This window comes from Callithrix jacchus, chromosome 5 (genome assembly GCF_049354715.1).
Source record: "Callithrix jacchus isolate 240 chromosome 5, calJac240_pri, whole genome shotgun sequence".
In the NCBI taxonomy this organism is placed as follows: Eukaryota; Metazoa; Chordata; class Mammalia; order Primates; family Cebidae; genus Callithrix; species Callithrix jacchus.
In genome coordinates this window covers 117,842,281-117,864,857 of record NC_133506.1, presented here as the reverse complement: position 1 = coordinate 117,864,857, position 22,577 = coordinate 117,842,281, and the positions used below count along the sequence as shown (strand labels likewise).

Sequence of the window (22,577 nt, the reverse complement as noted above, 5' to 3'; positions counted from 1 at the left end):
GCAATTCTTGTGCCTCAGTCTCCTGAGTAGTTTAGATTGCAGGCATGTACTACCACATCCAGCTAATTTTTACATTTTTAGTAGAGACGAGGTTTCACCATGTTGACCAGGCTGGTCTTGAACTCCTGACCGCAAATGATCCACCAGCCTCGGCCTCCCAAAGTGCTAGGATTACAGGCATGAGCCACCATGCCCAGCCAAAAAGTTTATTTTTAAAGGACTGTGATTTAAGAAGGGTTATTAAAAAGCAGTGAAGAGATGTTTTCTGTAGCTACCTAAGCATCCCAACATACTTCTCATACTAGATTTATATATAATATATAGTAGCTTAATTAATTCCAGTTATTATAGTATTGGTTTAACCAAGTACAAATATGTGCCATTGGATATATTTTAGTAAAGCTCCTACTATTTGAATAAAAACTTTATTTTCCCATAACATACTAATATTAGAATGTCAACAATGTTAGGAGGAGACCCTAAATGAGAATTTAAATAATTCTCAAATGATTTTATTAGAGCCATCAGCCTTGAGGAAGACTTGCTATCTGGATGGTAAGACCTCTCTATTCCTGAGCTCAGATCTATCTTATCTTCCATGTAAATGCTGGATAGTAAAAGTAAGCAGTGGAACTCAAAGACTCTAAAAGACTCTGAAAAGCCATCTGTTATAATCACCTAACCTATAATGCAGCACTGACAAACTGGAAAAGCAAGCAATGAACTTGGAAACACAGGGGAAATAAATATGAATAAATGTAGCAGAAATTATAAGATTTCTGTAGGGTGTAATGGCTTATAACATTAAAAAATTAGATCTATGATACTTATGTCAGTATGTTAAGATTCTCAGATGGTGGTAAAACTTAAAACTTACCTTATTTTTCCTATATTTAAAATGACTAAAAACTGTTTAAGTATTATACTTAAGAAATTAGGTAAAAATATTATCTTAATAACTGGTACTATAGTTCCTCTTAGGGAAAGAACTGTCATTGTTTGGGAAAATAACTTGTTCTGCTGTGTGTGGCTATTGGTGGGAAACTAAACAACTATACATATAGTTAAACTGCCTTTTCATGTGGCAGGGAAAAATATATGTATTTTTCACTTCAAGATAGGATAAAGGAAGAAAGTGGCAATGAGAAGGTATAAGGCTGGGAACTAAATTAAATGAAAGAATAGAGGTATAGCCTGGTAACTGGGGTGGCAGAAGGGCATTTAGGAAAAGGAATGCCTAATGCTCAAATCATTTGCATGACTGCAATGTAAACCCCTCCTCCCTCTCCCAGCACCCCCGATTCTCCAGTCATGTCTTCCGTACTCATAAGGATTTCCTGTGAAAAGGCTTTTGTGGAAATTGAGAAGGAAAATATGCCTAGGACAGGGCTTCTCAACCTCAGCACTATTGACAATTTGGGCTGGATGATTCTTTACTGTGGAGGGACTGTCCTTTATATTGTAGGAAGCTTAGCAGCATCCTTAGCTTCTACCCACTAGATGCCAGGAGCACCCTCCCCAGCTGTGACAACCAAAATGTCTCCAGATGTTACCAAAAGTCCCCAGGGTCAAAATCACCCTGGTGGCAACTGCTGGTTTGGGTCTACACAACCCAGGACAGACAGCATACACAGCAGCATGGGAGCTTGGAGGGAAAGCTGACCTTGACAACACATGCTCCTTGAGAATCACCCTAATCCTGAGGAGAGCTGTGAACTTGCACAGACAGCAGCTCTTACCTAGAGTTCAAAAGCCCTAGGCAGCCCACCTAACACTAGACTATAATCAGAATGAATTTCAAATATCTCCACCAACTTTTTTTTTAATTTTAGCAAACAAAAGGGAGAAGGAGAATAGACCTTTTTTTTAAAAAACTGGGGATTAATGCAAAAATACTAGTTTTACACAAACAAAACAGAGTGTTCCTTTTTTTTTTTTTTTTTTTTGAGACAAGTTTTGCTCTGTCACCCAGGCTGGAGTATAATGGTGTGACCTCGGCTCACTGCAACCTCTGCCTGCCAGGTTCAAGTGATTCTCCTGCCTCAGCCTCCTGAGTAGCTGGGATTACAGATGCCTGCCACAATGCCTGGCTAATTTTTTGTAATTTTAGTAGAGATGGGGTTTCACCATGTTGGTCAGGCTGGTCTGGAACTCCTGACCTCAGGTGATCCACCCACCTCGGCGTCCCAAAGTGCTGGGATTACAGGCATAAACCACCACTCCCGGCCACAAAACAGAGTGTTCTATAGCAAGGCAAGGAGCACAGATCTTTCCTGATATGCTCAGTCATACACAAACAGACTAGCTAAAGTTTCAAGTGCCACCTCAGAGAATCCCCCTGTGACAAAACAAAATTTCAACTGAAATATCAGGAAAGAAAAATTATATGCCTGGGAATCTAAAAGAATATAGAAAATTCAGAGAACTGCAGGCAAGGTGACAACAAAAGCAATGAAGCTAATTTTCTCTCTCCTTCCTCCATAAAGTTTCTCATCAAAATGATCACTAGACTCTGAAGGAAAGAAATGGAGATCTTGAAAGAATCCCTAAAAGCCTCCCATAATAGAGAAAAACATGGATGGGCCACCAATATAAGGAAAAGACCATAAAGACCATGACTGGGAGTTTTCCTGTGGAAAGGCAGCTGCCAAAAGAAAAAAGGAGGCCAATTCAATAACTCAAGTGAAAAAAATTTTTAGTTTTATTTATCAGACATTTATATGGTGTTTAATACATGCCAGATACTGTTCTAAATTCTTTTCAATATTCATTTCTTTATTCTTCATATAAATTATGTAAGATAGGTACTGCTATTATCTCAATATTACAGATAGGTACCATTATTATCTCAATACTACAGATCACAAAACCGAGGCTCATGGTCTATTTAGTGAGTAAATGGTAGTAAGAAAGTGGAAGAGTTAGAATTTGAATACAGGCAAACTCCACACAGAAAATACACAGGACCTATGAGAAAAAAATAATATTCAAAAAGAAAAGATCACCTGAAGAACTAAGGAAAATGCCTCCTTCTGAAGCAGATTTATTATTAAAGAACAGAAATGTTTAGAAAATTTCTAATTCTTGGCCACATCCAAAAAGTCATTACATGTATAAATCAGCACTTTATAGATGTAATGAAAATGAGACAATGAATGATGAGAAAAGAATATATGGCAACTTTAAAAAAAATAAATAAATGTTGAATTTAAAACCATAATGAAAGCAATGACAGATGAGACAGTTAAAAAAGATAAAGCAGAGAGAGCAGATCAGGAGTCCAATATATGTATAATATAAACCCAAGTATGACAGAATAAAACAGATGGAGCAGAAGCAAAGTAGGAGAAAACTTTCCCAACTCAAAGGAAGACCTGAGTCCATAATCAACAGGGTTCACTACATACCAGGCAAAATTATTAAAAGGTCTTCCTGGCATGCTATTAAAAAATATTTATTAAAAAGTAAGGTCTAAGTAAGACCTTGATAAAACCTAGTGACATTTTTAAGAGCAATAAAAATATTCTATAAATCCCCAGCTGGAAGGAGTGGATTATAAATAAAATCTATCAGGCTGGCATCAGACTTCTCCTTCCAAAACTGAAGACCAGAAAATAACGGCACAACTTTTAGAGGTTGAGTTGTGGGGAGGTAGAAGGAAGGGGGAAAGTGTGACCCCAGAACTTCATGCCCATAGCTAAGTTTATATGAAATAATGGAGACACATTCTCAGACATACAGAGGTGCAGCAAGCCTATTATCAAAGTTCCCTTTCTGAGAAATTCACCCAGATGATTATATTCTAGATCATCATCTACTAGGACTTCACATGCTGTCCAGTATAGCAGCCACTGTGGCTACTTATCACCTGAAATGTCACTAGTACAACTGAGGAACCAACTTTTTTTGTTGTATTTAATTTTAGTTAATAATTTAAATTGAAATAGCCACATGTGGCTAGTGGCTATTATGGTCAACAGCACAGTCTTAATATCTAAGATATAAAATAGAGTTCAAGGATGAAAAATTCATGGTACCAAAAGTAAGAAATGAACAAGTTAAGCAGGAAAAACATATTCTTGCTTGTTTGTTTTTTGAGACAGGATGTCACTCCATCACCCAGGCTGGAGCGCAGTGGCCCAATCTCAGCTCACTGCAGCCTTGACCTTCTGGGCTCAACTGATCCTCCCACCTTCTCAAAGGGTTGGCATTACAGGCATGAGTACCATGCCTAGCCTGATTTTTCTTTTAAGACATTAGGATAGGCTGGGTGCAGTGGCTCACACCTGTAATCCCAGCACTTTGGGAAGCCAAGGTGGGCAGATCACCTGAGATCAAGAGTTAAATACCAACCTGGCCAATGTGGTGAAACCCCATCTCTATTAAAAATACAAAAATCAGCTAGGCAAAGTGGCGTGCACCTGTGATCCCAGCTACTCAGGAGGCTGAAGCATGAGAATTACTTGAACTTGGGAAGTCAAGGTTGCAGTGAGCCAAGATCAAGCTACTGCACTACAGCTTAGGCAACAGAGGGAGAATCCGTCTAAAAAAAAAAAAAAAAAAAAAAAAAAGACATTAGGATAAAACTATTTGTGAAATAAACATAGGATATATAACTTGAAGGAAAAAAACCCACTTAATAATTGTCTTATTTCATTTGGGCTGTTATAACAAAATACTACCAATTAGGTAGCTTATAAACAACAGAAATTTATTTCTCACAGTGGGAGACTGGTAAGTCCAGATCACCAGCAGATTCAGTGTCTGGTGAGGGCTTGCTTTTTAGTTCAAAAACAGCACCTTCTAATTGCGTCCTCACATAGTGAAAGGAATAAGGCAGTTATCTGGGACCTCTTTTACAAGGACATTAATACCATTCATAAGGGGTAATCACCTCCCAAAGGCTAATACTATCACATTTGTAATTAGGTTTCAACATACGAATTTTGGCAAGACACAAACATCCAGAGCATAGCAGTGATCTAAGAAAACCCTCAGGAAGGCCAAGCTCAGTGGCTCATGCCTATAATCCCGGCACTTTGGGAGGCCAAGGTGGGTGGATCACGAGGTCAGGAGTTCAAGACCAGCCCGGTCAACATAGTGAAGTCCCATCTCTACTAAAAATACAAAAATTAGGCCAGCCGCGATGGCTCACGCCTGTAATCCCAGCACTTTGGGAGGCTGAGGGGTGGGGATCACGAGGTCAGGAGATTGAGACCATCTTGGCAAACACAGTGAACCCACTTCTACTAAAAATACAAACAGTTAGCCAGGCATGGTGGCAAGCGCCTGTAGTCCCAGCTGTTAAAAAGGCTGAGGCAGGAGAATGGCTTGAACCCAGGAGGCAGAGGTTGCAGTGAGCCAAGGATATGCCACTGCACTCCAGACTGGGCAACAAGGGAGACCCCATCTCAAAAAAGAAAAGAATCGAAAACCCTCAGGAGACAATAACAAGTGAAAAACTGTAAGTAGAAAAATCAATATGCAAATCTATACACAAATATATCCCAACTTTTAAGGTAAATCCATATAATAAACACTGAGAAAAATACATGGAAATTTAACAATTATTGATTCTGTGTACTGTAACCTATTGTGTGTTTTCTAAATTTTCTATAATTAGCATTATTACTTTTATAATCAGAAAAGTTCAACATAAAAAAGGAATAGAACTATGGTCATATCTTACTTTTTAGAATTCAACTGAGCAGTAGCCTAACCAGTCTGGAAGCAATCCAGTTTCAAAAATTAAGCAAAAAAGATTCTGAGCAACCAAAATACATTTTACAAAGCCCACAGTTAAAGGTGTGGGTACTTTGTTAATCAAGAAAGCCCTTTGTAACTTCTTTTACACATATCTCAATTCCAACTAACTTGGTTATCTGATGTTCCAGAAGCTCTGGGAATGTAGACACACAGACAAAAGTACAAAGTGATAGGTCCTGGCCTTACAGCAGGAAAAAAAAAAAGAAAATAAAAATATAAAGCAGACACAGATACTCACAAAGCAGTTCAGGGGCAACTATGGCCAAAACATCTTAAACAATACATTTCCATAAAGTGTGATAATAGATATTCACTATAACAACTTTGAGTTAAACAGTGCTCTAAAGAGGTCCATTTGAAGACAGCCATAGACTAGTTGGTTAAAGAAAAGCTGTTAATGCATTTTAGAAAAAAGCCTGGTCACAAATGTTTATAATAAAAAATTAAGAGGACTTAAAGAAAATCTCAGCTACTAGAGCGACTCATTCCTGCAAGTTCCCCATAACTGGAATTTTACTATACGGAAATGGATTTTATGGTTGGCTGCATTGACCAATACAGGTCTAGAGAACAATCTGGAAGGAAATGATTAATGACTGCTTCTTTACAAGGAAGTTTAAAAATAAGTATTCATATCAGAATCAGCATTAATGCAGCAATTGGAACTACATGCAGCCAGCTTGTTGATGTTATTTTGGCTTAAATCCATATTCTGGGCAGGATTTAGTACCATGTAGGCAGTTGGGACCTATCAGCTACCAGGGTAAAGTCAGTAGGCCCCATTCCATTACACAGGACAAACTATGAACAAAAGAAATACCTATTCCACCTCCTTCATACTCGCCTCTTTTGCTTGTGACTTCAAAAGCGGGGTTAGAAAGACCAGGAAGCAGAGACTAATTATGTTTATATCTGTGGAGCAAAGATTATACAAACTGCCAGCACTTCATTGTTTTTGTTTTCAGTGTGGTTATCACAAAACAAAAACAAAAAGATAACTTCTACATCTGAAGCCCTATTATTTGAAAACAGACCTGAATATTTCCTCCTCTTTCAATAAAGCAGAAAGCACCCTTCATTTTACTTATCTATAAGGTACTTATTTGCTGATAGGGGACTAGTTACTATTTCTATATGAGAGCTTGACAAAGTCTATCTAAAGAAGCTATTTCCTGAGTTACCTTAGAAGCCTCTCACTGTTTTTATACTTGCCAAAAATCCAAGAGAGCATTTTTTTTTTAAATTTCTCCACCTTCCATACCCCTCAGGGCTAAAAAGAGAAAAACATGACCACAAGCATAGTTAATGGTCCATTAGCAATCTGACCTCTCTGAGTTTCTATTTATCTTTTGTTCCTTTTTCTTTAAATATCCCTACTACTTATTTTTTTTCCTGTTTACCAAAAATAACACATGGTCATTGTCACAATTCAAACAACACAAAGATGTATGAAATAAAAATTAATAATAACTTCCCCTCCTCCAAACTCTCACTCTTCTCCCAAGGAAGCCAATGTTAACAGACTGGTATGTATTCTTTTTTACTTCTTCCTACACTTACACAGACATTTATAACATATGTATCTTTTCTGGTTTTGTCTTTTGGTTTTCAAGCAAAAATGGGATATTACATATACTATCATGCATTTTGCCTAAAAAATATGCCATGGACGCCTTTCAAGCCTATATATAGATCCACAGAATCCTTTTTTAGTGGCTGCGAAATATTCTGTAAGACGAATGTCCCATAATTCATTCAATCATCACCCTGAGTTTCCCAACTCATTAATATTTAGGATAGGTCTTTGTGCATATACTACTTTATGTCCTTTAAGTTTCAGTGACAGATTTTTAGAAGTGAGGTTTCTAGGTCAAGTGAAACATCTCCAATGTTTAAAATTTTATATTTAAACAAAATTCATTTTAGGCCTTGAGAATTTCTGTTTTCTTTTTCATTATGCAAAATTTTTTTATCAACCTTTCATAATACTTTACATATTTTATTCTTAAAAGCACATACATTATGTCAGAAAATACCCCTGTCACTTATGCTTACGTAGTTATAAATAAATAAATGCTTAAGTTATGACTGTGATATCCAGCGTTAAATCACTGTGCAAATGCTTATGCCTTGGTTTATCAAAGTCATAATTCATTGTGGAAATCCCACCCCCACAGCCATGTGGCAGCACTAGAGTTGCAGTCCTCACATCCTGTGACTCCCTCTCACAGAGTAACTATATAGACGTCAGGACCTCCACTTTTTCTAATTTCAACAGTTAACCTTAAAAAGCTTGTGATGGGAGAGACAAATAGCAAGAAACAACAAATTCATGGCCATTTTGGGTTTCTAATATCGACAAATTATTTGTAACACAATGAATAATGCTCCTGTACTACATCAGAGCCTATGTTCCATAAGAAATAAAAACCTATAACCAACATGTTGCTATTATTATTATAGGAACCTTTCAAAAACATAGTCTTGAAACATTTTTCAGTAGAATCACTGGATGAATCACACTTCACACTTCTTTTCTCTATTTCAGATTCAAGTTCTAATTGCAAACTTAAAACAAAAAAAGCCTAAAAGAAATACTTTAACCAACGAAGCTCCTTATAATTTAGTTTCAGACTCCTTCATATATTTTAAAGACCTGAGCACCAACAGAGATTGTTAAGACACAGCAAGTTTGATACAGAAGTATGTGACATGCAATTAATCTCCATTCATACCCTGCTCTACTTGTCAGCAAACAAAGGTTCTGCTTTAGAAGGAGATCTGAAGACTTCAATTAAAAACAGTCAGCTAACAAGAAAATAATCTAAGCTAAAGGAAGGTGGCAGGTGCAGAAATGAGTTGTTTACCAAAGTGTCAGTTCTGAACAATAAAGAACTGCACATCAAAAATGCTGAAGGAGTGAATTTCATTGCAAGCCTCTGAAAATAAAAAGGAATTTTCTACCAAAGCTAGACAAAAAACTGAATTAGAGTTTAACAAGCTTATAAAATAGGTTTCCTCTCATCAAATGACAGATACCAATAAAAATAATCACTTTATATCTTTCAATGCAAGGACAGAGTTAAATTTTTGCCACAGTTCCTTCTCTTAGAAACCAAAGACAATTACAGCTTTCCTTCACAAGACTAATATTAAACCAACAGCAGAGGGAAAGCCTGGAATGCTTCTTCTTAGACACCCAGATAATGCTCTTTTACCCTGCAAATACTTTTCTACCCGCAAAGTTTAGATTTATTCTCATCACCAGTAAAATGGATTTTGGAAACCTCTCCTCAAAATAAAGATCTAGTTGACAGCTTTTACATAGAGGCAATCCAGAATGGAAATAGTGCTACAAACAGAGACCAAAAGGACTTGCCAAATATTTGATTAGGAGGCATTTATACCGAGATAACAAGGTAATGGAGATATAAAACCAATTAAATTGAGAGAAACTGAAAAAAAAAAAAAACTGCTTGCCAAAAATATGACCTGCCCAGAGCAGGCCATCTGTTAAATATGTGTCAAATACGTCAACTTAGATGCCAAAAGGCTTAATTCTGAATAGTTTCCTCCTGGGACCTTATGCAACTGCAGATTCCAGGCCTCTGTCCTCCCTGGAAGGTTAGTCACAGGAATGCAAGTAAAAGTGACTTTCACCATGAAACCCAGCAGATGAAACTGCCCGTTAGCGACGTCTCTTTGCCGTATCTCTTTGGAGTGTTGGCAGAGTGTGTTGAGTGTTGGTGAGGATGGCCGCAACTCTTTAAACCGCTGCTTAGACCCTGTAGTTGGAAGGTGGACACACCACAATGGGAGCACTTCTAGAAAAGGAGTTAAGGCCATACTGGGAACGAGCCTGCCTTGGGGTGGGTGAGACCCCTAAACGTCTACAGGGTGATAAAGGGAGGGCCGGGGTTTTCGCTCTGACAAAATTCTGGTCAGCCACCGGGCCTTGGCCCATGGGGATCCCACCAGCCCCTCGGAGCCCCCCGGAGAACCGCAGGGGCCTCTAAGCAGGAAGGTTTGGGGTCTTCTGTGAGACGTGAGGAAGTCGGGGCTGGGGAACGAGGGGGACGGGAAACCCAGAGATGTAGGGGAGTACCTCGGAGGAAGGGACAGGGGGAGGACCAGGCCAGGTGGCATGGGGACCAAGAATCCGGCCTGAAGGAGTGTAGAAGCCTGGGAGGTGAAATGGAGGCGCCGCGGTGCCTCGAGGAAGATGTGGGACTCTAAGGAGTGAAAGGGGTCCTGAGGTGAGAGGATGGAAAGCTGGCTCTGGGGAGTTGAGGGCTCTAGAAACCTTGAGGTTCTAGAAGGAGGTGAGTGATGGAGCTGAAAAGAAAGCCCGGCCGTGGGAGGCCTGGTGTCTCCTCTCCTGCCTTCGGCTCAGCACAGGAGGGGGCCTGCGCCAGGGCGTTACCTTCCAGGAGCCAACGGATCTCCTCAGGGAGGGCGGCGGCCTGCATTTGGCTGGGCCAGAGGGAGGCGACGTGCGAGGCGGGACGGGGCGCGGGCCCTGGTCGGGAGGTGGATGGGCTGGAGGGCCACCCGGTTGCGCCGCGAGGCACCTGTACCTCAGCCGCGCTCGCTGCCAGCCCAGCCCGGCCGCGGGGCGGGGCCGTGGGTCCCGGGGCGCGTCAGGAAGTGGCGCGGGCGGCGGGCGGCGGGCGGCGGGCGGCGGGCGGCGGGCGGGGGCCCGGGACGGGGCGGCGTGGGTGCACGTGGCGCTCACGCCGGGGCCCAGCGGTAGAAGGATGGGGATGCCGGAAGCGCCGCACCCTGAGAGGCCGAAGGTGCGCCCCTCCAGCACCCACCAAAACAGAAGACTTCACAAGGCTCAAAGGAACCACGGCTTTGGAGACTCCATCCTAAAGCACCGAACAGTTGGCCTCGCGGTGGCAGACGTGAAGGACCACGGGGTGCCTGAGGGGTACCCGGAGGCAGAATCCAAGGAAGAGATGAATCCCCGGGACCCTCAATTGGCGTCCAGTTCGCACCTCCATCCCCAGAAAGGAGGGCAGATCATCACTCTTAGGGAAGCCACAATGTTGGAAGTCCCAATGAACAATATAAGGCCACCAACATTTGGGAGAATCGCCGCCGCAGCACGGCAGCAAGGGACGCAGGAAGCCAAACTGTGCCTTTCTCCTGTAGGCTGGAAAGGCCCTGAGGAAAGGAAGCGGTAACTCAGGGAGAAAGCCGAGGGTGAGGAGAACAAAAACCCTTTCCCTCCAAGAGCTGAGGAAGGGAGGAAAGTGAAGGACAAAATCACAGGGCCTCATTCAAGGTGCAGTGGGTGTCAGAGTCCCGGTTGTGACATGGTACTGTAATACTGCCAGATGTTACCCTTGGAGGAAACTGGCTAAAGGTACACAGAGCTTCTCTATTATTTCTTAAACTCTCTGTGAATCTACAATTCTCTCAAAATAAAGAGGTTTTTTAAAAATAAATAGGTCAACTGCCATGAAAAAAGTACAAAGTGCTATGGTTGATAAAATAAGGGAGTTGAATACAAGAAAAGGAGGGAAGAGGCCAGGCATTGTGGCTCACACCTGTAATCACAGCACTTTGCGAGGCTGAGGCAGGAGGATCGCTTGAGCCCAGGAGTCTGAGGTTACAGCAAACTGTGGTCACCCCAATGTACTCCAGCCTGGGCAACAGAGCAAGACCCTGTCTCTTAAAAAAGAAGAAAAAAAAAGGAAATGCCAGTGTGCATGTGAGTGTTTAAAGGTCCATGTGGTGTTTGAGATGGGCTCTGAATAACACACCAGACTTTGAAGGGGCAGGAAGACTTTCCAGGTTGAAGGACAAGAGTAAAGAAAGATGAACAAGCCCTCACCAGCTTGAGGAATAGTTAGTAGCCCTCTTTTACTGGATGTTAAAGGAAGACTATGGTTGTCAAGACAAACTAGCTCTACTGCAAAGGGACTTGAAAGTCAGAATAGGAATTTTGAACTTAATTGAGTGGGCACCAGGGAGCCATTGTGAATTTTTGAGATGGCGAGTGACCTAACCAGAGCTCCTGTATAGTATGTGGCCTCACACATCTCCACCTCTACCATTGTCCTTCTTTGTAAAAGAATGGCATTTCTATTCTCAGACTCAACCTACAGAATATGTGGAAAAGATTAGGAGTGGTAAGAAAAAACACAGGGGGCGGTGGGTAAAATGGTTTTTACAATGGCCTTAAGGGGAATAAGGATGGACTCAACCTAGGAGATGGGGCAAGAGCAGTAAGAAGAAATTGCTGAGAAGGATGAGTGGTAGAAGTGCCTGCCTCCTTGTATAGTTTTCTGCCCAGAGATACAGCCTCAAGGATGGGGCTGTGATCCTTTGAGGGATACAGTGCATCCTGCCATCTGCAAAGGAACGGTTTGTTGGTTTCAGGGTCTCATGACCCACCTATAAGCTGCAGTAAATTTGGGAGAGGGGACAGAGGCTGTCATGTCTCTCTGGAGAATCTGGCTCCTGCTCATCCTCCTTCCTGCCCTGAGAAAGCACAGCAATGGGCAGACTCCCTCTTTCAGGCTTGGGATCAAGCACCAGTACTCCCAAGGCATTTTTACCAACCTCATTACTTCACCTGTAAAATCGTAGCTGCTCTAGAATCATTCTGAAGTATTTATGACATGTTAAAAAGCAAGGAAGGATGTAGGGGAACTGACTGTGCTATCATCTCAATTTTTTTGGTAAATCTAAACTGTTACAAAACAATACAGCAAGGAAAACAAAGTCCCTCCCATATGTCAACCCAAACTTTGCTTTGCATTCCCTTTTGGCAACATAAGGAAATTTTATAACCTCCCTCTCTTCTTCAAGGATATGATGTCGCATACTAATATAGGCTACCAGCTAATGAATTATTTGATAAAGAGCAATAAACTCAGGTAATTGCACTTCTTTGCAGGCTTCACTGCCTGTCATAGCTTACTTAAACAGAGGAAAACAGCAAAAGCTCACAGTGTCGGTATTCTACATGTATCCTTCCTTACAAGAATCTCTGGGTTTTAGAGACAGGAGTAGAGGGAGGTACAGAGTCAGGTAGTGTGTAGTGGGCGACTGGCAGATTCCAATACGGTATTGTCATGTTGCATCAAGAATCCTCATTGCAGACAGAAATCTGCTCCACACATGAACGCAGCCCTTCCTTAATCATCTGAGGACCCTGGTTCAGCAGTTCAGCATCACTCCTAATGACATTCTGTTAAATGGACAAATTCCTTTGAAGCCTTGTCCTTCTTTGAAATCCAATTTTGCAGGAATCCAAATCTGATTGGAGGTAGCCATGGAAACCACACCGAGGAGTCTTAGAGGAGGTGAAGAGAGGCAAGGCAAAATGTGATAGTCACAAGTCCTTTACTGCTCTGTCAGAAATATCAAAGAGATCTGGAGAGGTTGGCAGCAGTCGAGTTCCTGCCTGGGTCCTGTTCTGTGTGGCTGGGTACCATGTGGCTGTCATGGAAGAAAGCAGCCAGCTGTCTCTGCACACTGCCAGGAGGATGGAACGGAATACACAGATCTCAGGTCTGTCTGCCTCCCTTTTCTCCCCCTCCCCCAAGACCCAATTCCAGCAAGATCTTAGAATCCCCTTAGCTGCCCGCCCCTTAAAGACAAACAACAAAAGAATGACAAGGTTAAAATACAAGACCCTCACAGATAAGAGGTCCTTTAGAGCAGAGGCCATGAAATTAATCTGGAATTCCTTGTAATTAGATAAGATAAGGGTATCTAAAGAGATGCAGAACAGCCAGGAATGGAGTCCAACAGCACAACATGCAGAAAATATACCACCTTGTCCACTGGGACTCTTCACGCACTGTCAGCAGACGGAAGACACAGAAAATAGGGCCTGTGTTGGCCTCTGGGCTGCTTGGGAATGCTGTCTACATGTTCTCATGCCAGGTGGGCACTCACTAAATAGGCATCTTTGGATGTCCAGAGGGCCCAATCAGGAAGAAACAAAAGCATCTGGCACCCAGAATGTCATAGAGTGGGAACAACTGCAAGCAAAAGCAGGAGCTGGCTGGCATTGCTCTGCCCTGGCTGAAACGGGTCTGGAGAGGAAACTGTGGAGGGCAGGCTCTGAGGCTTTATTCCGAGCTGGTTATTGATCCCTGAATGCTGGGTCATGACATGTGGCGGAGCTGACGTCTGCCCTGTGGATGTGCAGCCACTGCCTCTCAACCTCTCGGTCCCAACCCCATCAACCAGGTTTATTGACTCTTTTATTGACAATGCTAGGGCCTAATGAGGACAAGAGCTGCACACTTCATTAAGGGATATGGAAGGAGAGATGATGTATCCTGTCAGTGCCAAGAACCAGGCTCACTGTATGTTTTGCAAGGCCCCAGAAAGCAAGCATCGTGCTACCTTGGAGGCAGAAGAGATGGACAAAAGATGCTAACTTAGGCACATTATTTCAGTGGCCTAAGAATGAAGAGTTTCCACGGCTTATGAGAAGCCTTTTTCTTATTAATTAGCTAACCCTTCAACTTAGAAGGGTCCTGTTATACACGTACTCACACAAATACACTTCTTTTTTTTTTTTTTTTTTTTTGAGACAGTCTCACTCTGTTGCCAGAAGCCAGGCTGGAGTGCAGTGGTGCGATCTCGGCTCACTGCAACCTCTGCCTCCTGGGTTTAAGCAATTCTCCTGCCTCAGCCTCCCGAGTAACTGGGACTACAGATGCACGCCACCATGCTCAGCTAATTCTTATATTTTTTTAGTAGAGACAGGGTTTCACCATGTTGGCCAGGATGGTCTCCATCTCTTGACCTCGTGATCCGCCGGCCTCGGCCTTCCAAAGTGCTGGGATTACAGGCGTGAGCTACCATGCCTGGCCATAAATACAAAATGGTCTCTCCTTCCAGCCAACACTCCTAGATTCTCCGCCTTAATACATACAAAGAAATAAGCAGCTTCTCATATCATATCAGGAAACAATCCCATAAGCAGTTTCTCAATGAGGCACAGGCTTGGAACAGGACAAGGAACTATATAAAAACTCAAAAGAAGTAGGCTGGGTATGGTGCCTCATGCTTATAATCCCAGCACTTTGGGATGCTGAGGTGGGCTGATCATGAGGTCACGAGTTCGAGACCAGCCTGACCACATGGTAAAACCCCATCTCTACTAAACACACAAAAATTAGTTGGGTGCAGTGACATGCACCTGTAATCCCAGCTACGCAGAAGGCTGAGGCAGGAGACTCACTTGAATCCAAGAGGCGGATGTTGCAATGAGCCGAGATGGCACCACTACACTCCAACCTGGGAGACAGAGTGAGACTCTGTCTCAAAAAAACAAACAAAAAAAACCTCGAAAGAATCTTCAAGGGGAGCAAGTTCAAGATGAGGAACAGACTCAACACTATGCCCAGGGGCCCCCAGCTCACCAGAAGCTGTGCATTAGAATCTGATACGAAGCTCTTGTAGAACTGAAAAACACTTAAGATAGTAACAGCCTAGGGATCACTAAGCCACTCTACGAAGTAATCACTGTTGGTCCTCTTCCATCTAAATAGTAATGTTTCATTCCCAGTACTTTGGGAGGCTGAGGGAGGGGGATCACTTGAGGCAGGGAGTTGGAGAACAGCCTGGGCAACACAGTGAAACCCCCTCTACAGCAAATACAGAAATTTCAAAAATTAGCTGGACATGGTGACATGAACCTGTAGTCCCAGCTACTCTTGAGGCCTAGGCAGAAGGATTGTTTGAGCCCAGGAGTTCAAGGTTGCTGTGCCACTGCACTCCAGACTGGGCAACAAAGCTGAGACCCTGTCTCAAATAAATAAATAAATAAATAAATAAATAAATAAATAAATAGTAACGTTTCTTCCTTTGTTCTTTATCTTATCTTTCCACCACTCTTCTTATTTTTTTCCCTATTGTCCCAATCCTTTTTTTTTTTTTTCGTATCTTCTTTACCTAGCCTTTAGACTACATTAGATATACCTCCTGGGCACTGCTGAGCAGCAGAGGACCTGAAGACCAAAGAGGTTGCTGACTCTGACATTCTCTGTTTTTGATTGGTTCTCCTGGGGATCTGAAGAGGTGGTGGGAGGACTCAGAATGTATCAGCTGTAGCCAGATGAGCTGTGCACTCTGAGTGAGATGCGGAAACAGTCTATGTGGCTAACTGCATGAGAGGCAGATGAGACTAAGGCTAATTTTACAGATATGTTTGCAGGCATAACTTTGGAAACTAGATAAAAGAAGTAATCATTTCATTTGGGGGGATTAAGGGGATTGAAGGTAGAAGGACAGCAATTTTCTAAAGTTGAAATGGGTTTCTTTGGTTTCCTTTCATCCGTTGTTTCAAAAGGTAAAAAGTCTAAGCTCCCTAAACCCCTTCCTTACTTTTTAATCCTTTCTTCTTCCTCAGTTTACTACAGGTCTTAGAATTCAGAGTTGGAGCAGGAAATTCAAAGTGAGAGAAGGGGCAGTTATTTAGAAGCTGTTAGAAAGCTCTGGCCCACACTGCACATGTGCTCATGTGCTTTGGAGGATGCTGACACTAAGAGAAGTGGATGTAATCTACTAGAATCACCAGCATTCTCAAATACAGACAGAAGCACTAGAGTCAGAGACAAAAACAGCAATGGATATCCTTTGGAATGACCTTTAGGTCCTCGAGATGTGTTCTTTCCTTGCCTTCAGAATTGTGTCAGTATCCATTTCATCTTTTTTCTTTCTAAATGTCTATTCTTTTTTTTTTGAAATGGAGTTTTGCTCTTGTTGCTGGAGTGCAATGGCGTGATCTCGGCTCACTGCAACCTCCACCTCCTGGGTTCAAGTGATTCTCCTGCCCCAGCCTCCCTAGTAGCTGGAATTATAGACATGCACCACCATGCCAGGCTAATTTTTGTATTTTTAGTAGAAACGGGGTTTCACCACGTTGACAGGCTGGTCTCGAACTCCTGACCTCAGATGATTCATCCACCTCAGCCTCCCAAAGTGCTAGGATTACTAGTATGACCCACCATGTCTGGCCAACCACCTTACCCGGCCTCTATTCTTAAATATCCCTGGACTCCCCTTCCCATGGCATTTTCTTCCTGTGTAAAGCACACTGTCTTTCATACACAAAACAGCACTCTCAGTTTATGTTGCATTGCTTTTCAGTTTCACTCTTGTCTCACTTCCTCTCATCCCTCCACTAGAATTTGTGATCGTACTCTTGCACCACCTTTGAGATCTTCAGTCTCACATTCTTTTTCATCTTCAACAAGCATGGTTCTCACTCCATCAAAGAGGTGATAGAGTATAGAGTATAGTGGTCCTAAAGTCAGACAGCCCTGTGCTCAAATCTGCCACTGCTTTCTGTGACCTGGGACACGTTATTTATCTTCCATGTGCCTCAATTTCCTCCGCTGTTAAATAGCAATAGTAACTGTATTCTCAAAGTTGTTGTGGAGATCCAAAGAGCTAATATATGTAGTGCTTACACCTGCCTGCAGCATGGTAGGTGCTTTGTAAAGTTTAGTGAGTCCTGTCTCTGCATTCCCTGCAAAAACTAGCACCTGTCAGATGCTCAATAAATACATATACAAATTATCCATAATCTCTCATTTGATCTTTCTTACTCATTAAAGATGTATTTGAGGAGTGAGTAGTCAACATATGGGTGTCATTGGTCACCAAGGATGAGAGTTTTCCTCTTTATGAAACTAATATGCCTTTAAAGAGATGAACAGAGTGACCTTGGCCTCCTTGGCACCAGGCTCTAACAAATTCTGGTTATCAGATTCTCCCAGCACACCTCCAGAGATTTCCTCCCTGCCCTATCTATTGTAGAATACTTGCAGTGTTTGGGAAAACACTGATCTGGAAGGCATGAGATATTAACTCCTCTTTTCACTCATTGTGGCAGAAACAAAGTTTCTACTATAAATAAAGACCCTGCAAAGAACCAATCAGAAGGAAGATTATATCCCAGGAGTCTGTAGCCTCTTTAGTCTGGAGAGCTGCCAGCAGGGCTAAACTACAGAAGGGCTGGGGTTGTGGCAGATGGACGTGATTTGGGGAGTATGTGGAAGGGGTGATGGCCTAGGGATGAGGCTAGTGAGAAAGAAAAAAGGAAAAGAAAGGGACTGAGAAATTTAATGAAAAGATAAATAAGTAGAGAAATAGAAAACATAATAAAGAAGCCTTCATAGTTTGGAGGATTACAAACTAAAACAGAGCCACTTCATTTTCAGGGTTATAATTTCAGGCTATACCATGTTCCACCTCCAAGGACAATTGAGGAGCTTCAGGGAATGGCTGTAAATTCCTAAAGAAAAGTTCCTTGTGGATCAAGCTTTTCCAATCTGCTGCTGTACTTTTTAGCATCTGTACTTTCAACACAATGACATGTCTTATTGAGTAATAGGTGATACTCTGCATCATGAGACTATTGATGCATAATTTCCTTTTTCCGAGCTCAATATTCCAATCAAAGCCTGTTGCATCACACCATTGAGGCCATCCACTTAATGACAAGTTGTAAGATGCATATTGCAGAATATTCATGTTCATTTTATGCTCACAGTGCTTGAAATCTCCTCTAAACAGCCTCTGCTCTCAGCCTATTAAGGTGCCCGTGTTATCTACACTCCATTCAATGGTGTGGAAATAATTGTCTTGAGACTAAAGAAAAAAATTGATGGTCACAAGCCGAGTCAGCGCTTGTATTCTTTTCTTACTCTGTTGAATTAGGTGTTATTTACCTCTTCTAACACCTGGGACTCCTGATAAGTCACTCCCATGGTAGCTTTTTCCAGGACAGTGCTATGGGGTCTTTGGAAGAAGTAGGGATCTTTCATAAGCTATATTGTTATCAGCACGATTCACACAGCTACCAGATGTGCTAAATCGAAACCACCAAGGGCATTCAGGCAAAGGGGCTTCCCCAGCTCCACATGGCTGCTAAGACATGTGTTCATGAGTTGAAGGAGGAATCAGAGAAAAATGTGCTTTACTCAACACGAGGGCCTGTGTGCTTGCAAGAAAATGCTTATATTCTGACAAAGTTGGGGTCCTTTTTTATATCCCTTCATCTGCTATCCCAGCACCCCCACTCTATAGCCCTCCTCCCTACAAATCTGGCTCTACTAAAAAGACCTGCCTGTTAGAGACAGGTGGGCCCTCTTCTTCATCTCTTCCCCTTCCTCTTATCTCTGGGATGAAGCACCAGGACGCAGGCTGGTGGAGGAGAGCAATTGCCCCTGGCAGCTGATAGTTCAGCAATGCAGCCTGCGACTTCGCCTTTAAATATCAACCACACACACAGACAACACCCCGGCAGCCTGAGAGGTTTCCATGGTGACAGCATGCAGGCCATGACCTCTGTAAATGTAATCAGAGCACTGGGATTGGTGTGGGAGACAGGTTTAATTTCTCCTGCAGTGGAAGCTCTGTGGTCCTGGCCTTACATAGGCTTCCTACGTTGACAGACAACCTGTTATCTTCACCAGGGCAGCTCTGCATATGGTAGTCCCCTCTGCCCCAGAGCTGCTTCCTCTAATGTCTGAGTGGGCTTCAGGATGCAGAAGGTCACTGGGGACTGGGATGAGAGTAATATCAATACCTAGTGTCCTTGCCCAGTGTCCTTGGGAGGTGGGACTGTCCCTTATCCAAGGAGCAGCTGTGGTATGAAGGTCAGACCAAGGACTCAGAAGATTGGCCAAGGTTTTCATCCCTGCTGTGCCACCAACAGTGTGATCTTGGACAAGTCATTTAACCTCCAACTTTCAACATCTTCACTCCAGGGAGAAAATGCCTGTGGAAGGGAAGGCCAAGGGCTTCCAAAGTCCCCAATTTAAGATCCTACCCAAATAATGCTTAATGCAAGGACCCTGCCCACTTCAGTGGACTCATGCCCCAAGAAGTGAATGCTAGTCACTGGTGTCAGTGTTGCCAGTGGTGAGAGGAAGGCTCACCATGGGAGGGGGTCAGCAGGACTTCCCCACCTCTATCCCGAATGGGAACAAAACCAGGATGCAATTTTTTTCTAATCCAGCCCAGAGTAGGAGACTAGAGTTTTGCACTAAACTGACAGGAAACAGATAGAGGCTTAGAGAGAAATGTAGTTGCATCAAAGGAGGACCCCATAGCCTCTTTCCGTAAACTCCACGCAAACTCAGCAAAGAGCTCCTTTGGCCACTTGGATGCTAGCTTCCTGTAGTTCCATTTCAAATTCACATGAGATGCTGGCCGACTTCAGTTGCCAGTTATCCTGCTTCTCTGATTCTTTCACTTTTCCAGTATAGTGTTTTGAAAAAAGCAACAAGATTTGGGCTAAGAAGAGATTCATACAGCTGCATGAAATATTTTTCTTCCCAGAGGGAGCTTGTCCATAAGATTCCCCTTGCAGAATGAGATTCAACAAAGAATCTCAGAATTTCAGGTCTAGAAGGAACTTTAGAAACCCTTTAACCTATAGAGAAACCTGAGGACTAGCCTGGATGTCTCAGAGTTACATTAAATTAATGGGAGAACCACAAGGGCATCAGGGCCCCACTCAGCTCAGCCAAGTATTAATTTACCTCCTGGGTGCTTCTGAACCTCAAACTAAAATAGAGGGTAAGTGGAGGGAGGATTCAAAGTGGTTGATGAACATTAGAATCAGGAAATGGTGATTTGGCTGAATCTACAGATAATAGCTTTACCACTTCCTGTGTCAGCTGATGCTAAAGGAGAGAAGATTCTGAAGAAGAAAATAGCTAAGTGACAGGACTGTGGGCTTCCGCATAACTGTCCCCACCCAGGCCACACTCCTTCTCTAAGGCCATTGAGGAGAGCATAAACCTGATTGTCGGTGGTTTCATTGGCTGGTGTCCAACACAGAATCACAAGATCAAAGAATAATGAGTTTATAGGAACCCCAAGAGAACATATGGTCTAACATTATGTCTTCTGGTTGCTGAGTAATTTAAACCATCTAGGACAGGTAATTTAATTGTCTTTCATTTTTATTAAAGGACTCAGTTTCCCAATTATAAATGAGGAAATAAGGTTCCTTCTAGGTCTAACATGCCAGAACTCCATGATCTTGAAAGGTGGAGACTTCCCAACCTTTTCCAGGATCCCTTTACAGCATTTAATGCATATCTTATAAGTAGCAGGCTTCCCTGGCCCCAAGCTTAGCATCATCAGTGTGGCAAGCACCAAGGGTTTGTCCAGCTCCCAGGGGTTACCATGGACTCCAGAAACATGCACTGAGGTTCCTTCTAGTGTTTTAAGGAGGAGGAGGCAACAATTTATATATTACTCATGACAGTCTAAGTTGTTAATATTCCAGTAGTTGATAGGGCAGGCTCTCACTGGCCCACCTGAGTGCATTGTGGCCATGGGAAGGGTGGGGGTATGGGTGTGGTGGAGTGTGGGGTGGTGTAATAATGAAGCAGCTCTTACAGAAACTACTGTGTGGAATAGGGGAGAAAATAAATTCTTAGACAACACAGATGGCTATTTCTAGAAGAAATGGATAGGTTTGCTGCACAGAAAAAGCAATCTATCCATCATAACACCTGTTCTTCATACCTGCTATATATGCTTGAATCATTACAGAAAAATTTCAAATTCTGAGCCTTTAAAATCAGGGACGTGGTTACGCTCACTCCGCTCACTGAAGCCTTAGCGCCATCCTGCCTAGGACTCTGCTATACTTGGTGTTATATTTTTGGATGTGAAATGTGCAGGGTGGACTCAGACTCCACAACCATTTGCCCCCTTCTTGGCCAAGTCACCTCCTCCTTCCAACTCCCCTAGGTTAGTAAATGGCACCATGAATAATCCAGCTGCCCAATCTGGAATCCTAGGGGGTCATCCTTCATCCCTCTTTCTTCCTCTGCCAAGTCTAGCTGCTAAATATCTTTCAAACAATCTGTTTCTCTCTAGTCTGTTGCCACCATCCTGGTCCAAGCCACCATCACCTCCTACCTTGCAACCCTCTGGTTATATGCCCCATCAACCCATTTTCCACCCTAAAACCAGTGATGTCATTTTTAAAAATCTGCTCATGCCTCTTCCCTAATTAAAATTTTAGTAGCTTCCCAACATTACACTTTCTAACTCCTCACAATGGCTAACAGGCCTCTACCATTGCCACCACCATAACCTCCTGCTTATCTCTCCAGCCTCGTTGCCTGCATGGACCCCTTACTCTCCATCATCTTCAGTAACAGACTTCCTGCAGTTTTTCAAATGAGCCATACCTACTCCCACTTCCATTTGTTCACATGTGCTATTCCTTCTGTCTACAACACTCTTGCCCTTCCCCTTCACTCAGCTAACTCCTACTCATCATGCTTCAAGTCTCAACTTTATTTTCTCTGGTAACCACCCTTGGCCCCCAGACTGGGTTATATTTCCATCTCCTACATTCCTGTAGCAGCCCCTGCTATTCAAAACTCACATCCCATATGTAATTATTAAAAAATTTTAAAGTAATGGCAAAAACAGCAATTACTTTTGCACCAACCTGATACTTGTCTATCTGCCACCTGTCATCTCCTCCTGAGGGTCCAGATCTTTCCTATCTTATTTCCTAATGTATTCCCAGCTACTACTATGCTTAGCGTATAGTAGGTCCTCAATAAAAGATGATTGAGTAAGTGCTACAAGGTAAGTCTGTGAGGTCTTTTTGTTTTTGTTTTTGTTTGTTTGTTTTGAGAGAGTCTTGCTCTGTCACCCAGCCTAGAGAGCAGTCGCACGATCTTGGCTCACTGCAGCCTCTGCCTCCTGGGTTCAAGTGATTCTCCAGCCTCAGACTTCTGAGTAGATGGGATTGCAGGCCTGCGCCACCATACCTGGCTAATTTTTGT

The 22,577-nt window shown here is 42.7% G+C and overlaps 1 protein-coding gene across 3 annotated transcripts in view; it reads right to left on the bottom strand.

The window, feature by feature from the left end:
* Window positions 1-10,341, bottom strand: part of SKAP1 (src kinase associated phosphoprotein 1) — a 301,079-nt gene extending 290,738 nt beyond the window's left edge. For all 3 annotated transcript variants that reach the window (XM_035301334.3, XM_035301335.3, XM_035301336.3), the window contains exon 1: window positions 10,190-10,341. In XM_035301334.3, the coding sequence (XP_035157225.1) occupies window positions 10,190-10,235 (46 nt within the window). In that variant the 5' untranslated portion in view covers window positions 10,236-10,341. The remainder of the gene's footprint in view (window positions 1-10,189) is intronic.
* Between the last annotated feature and the right edge of the window lie 12,236 nt (window positions 10,342-22,577).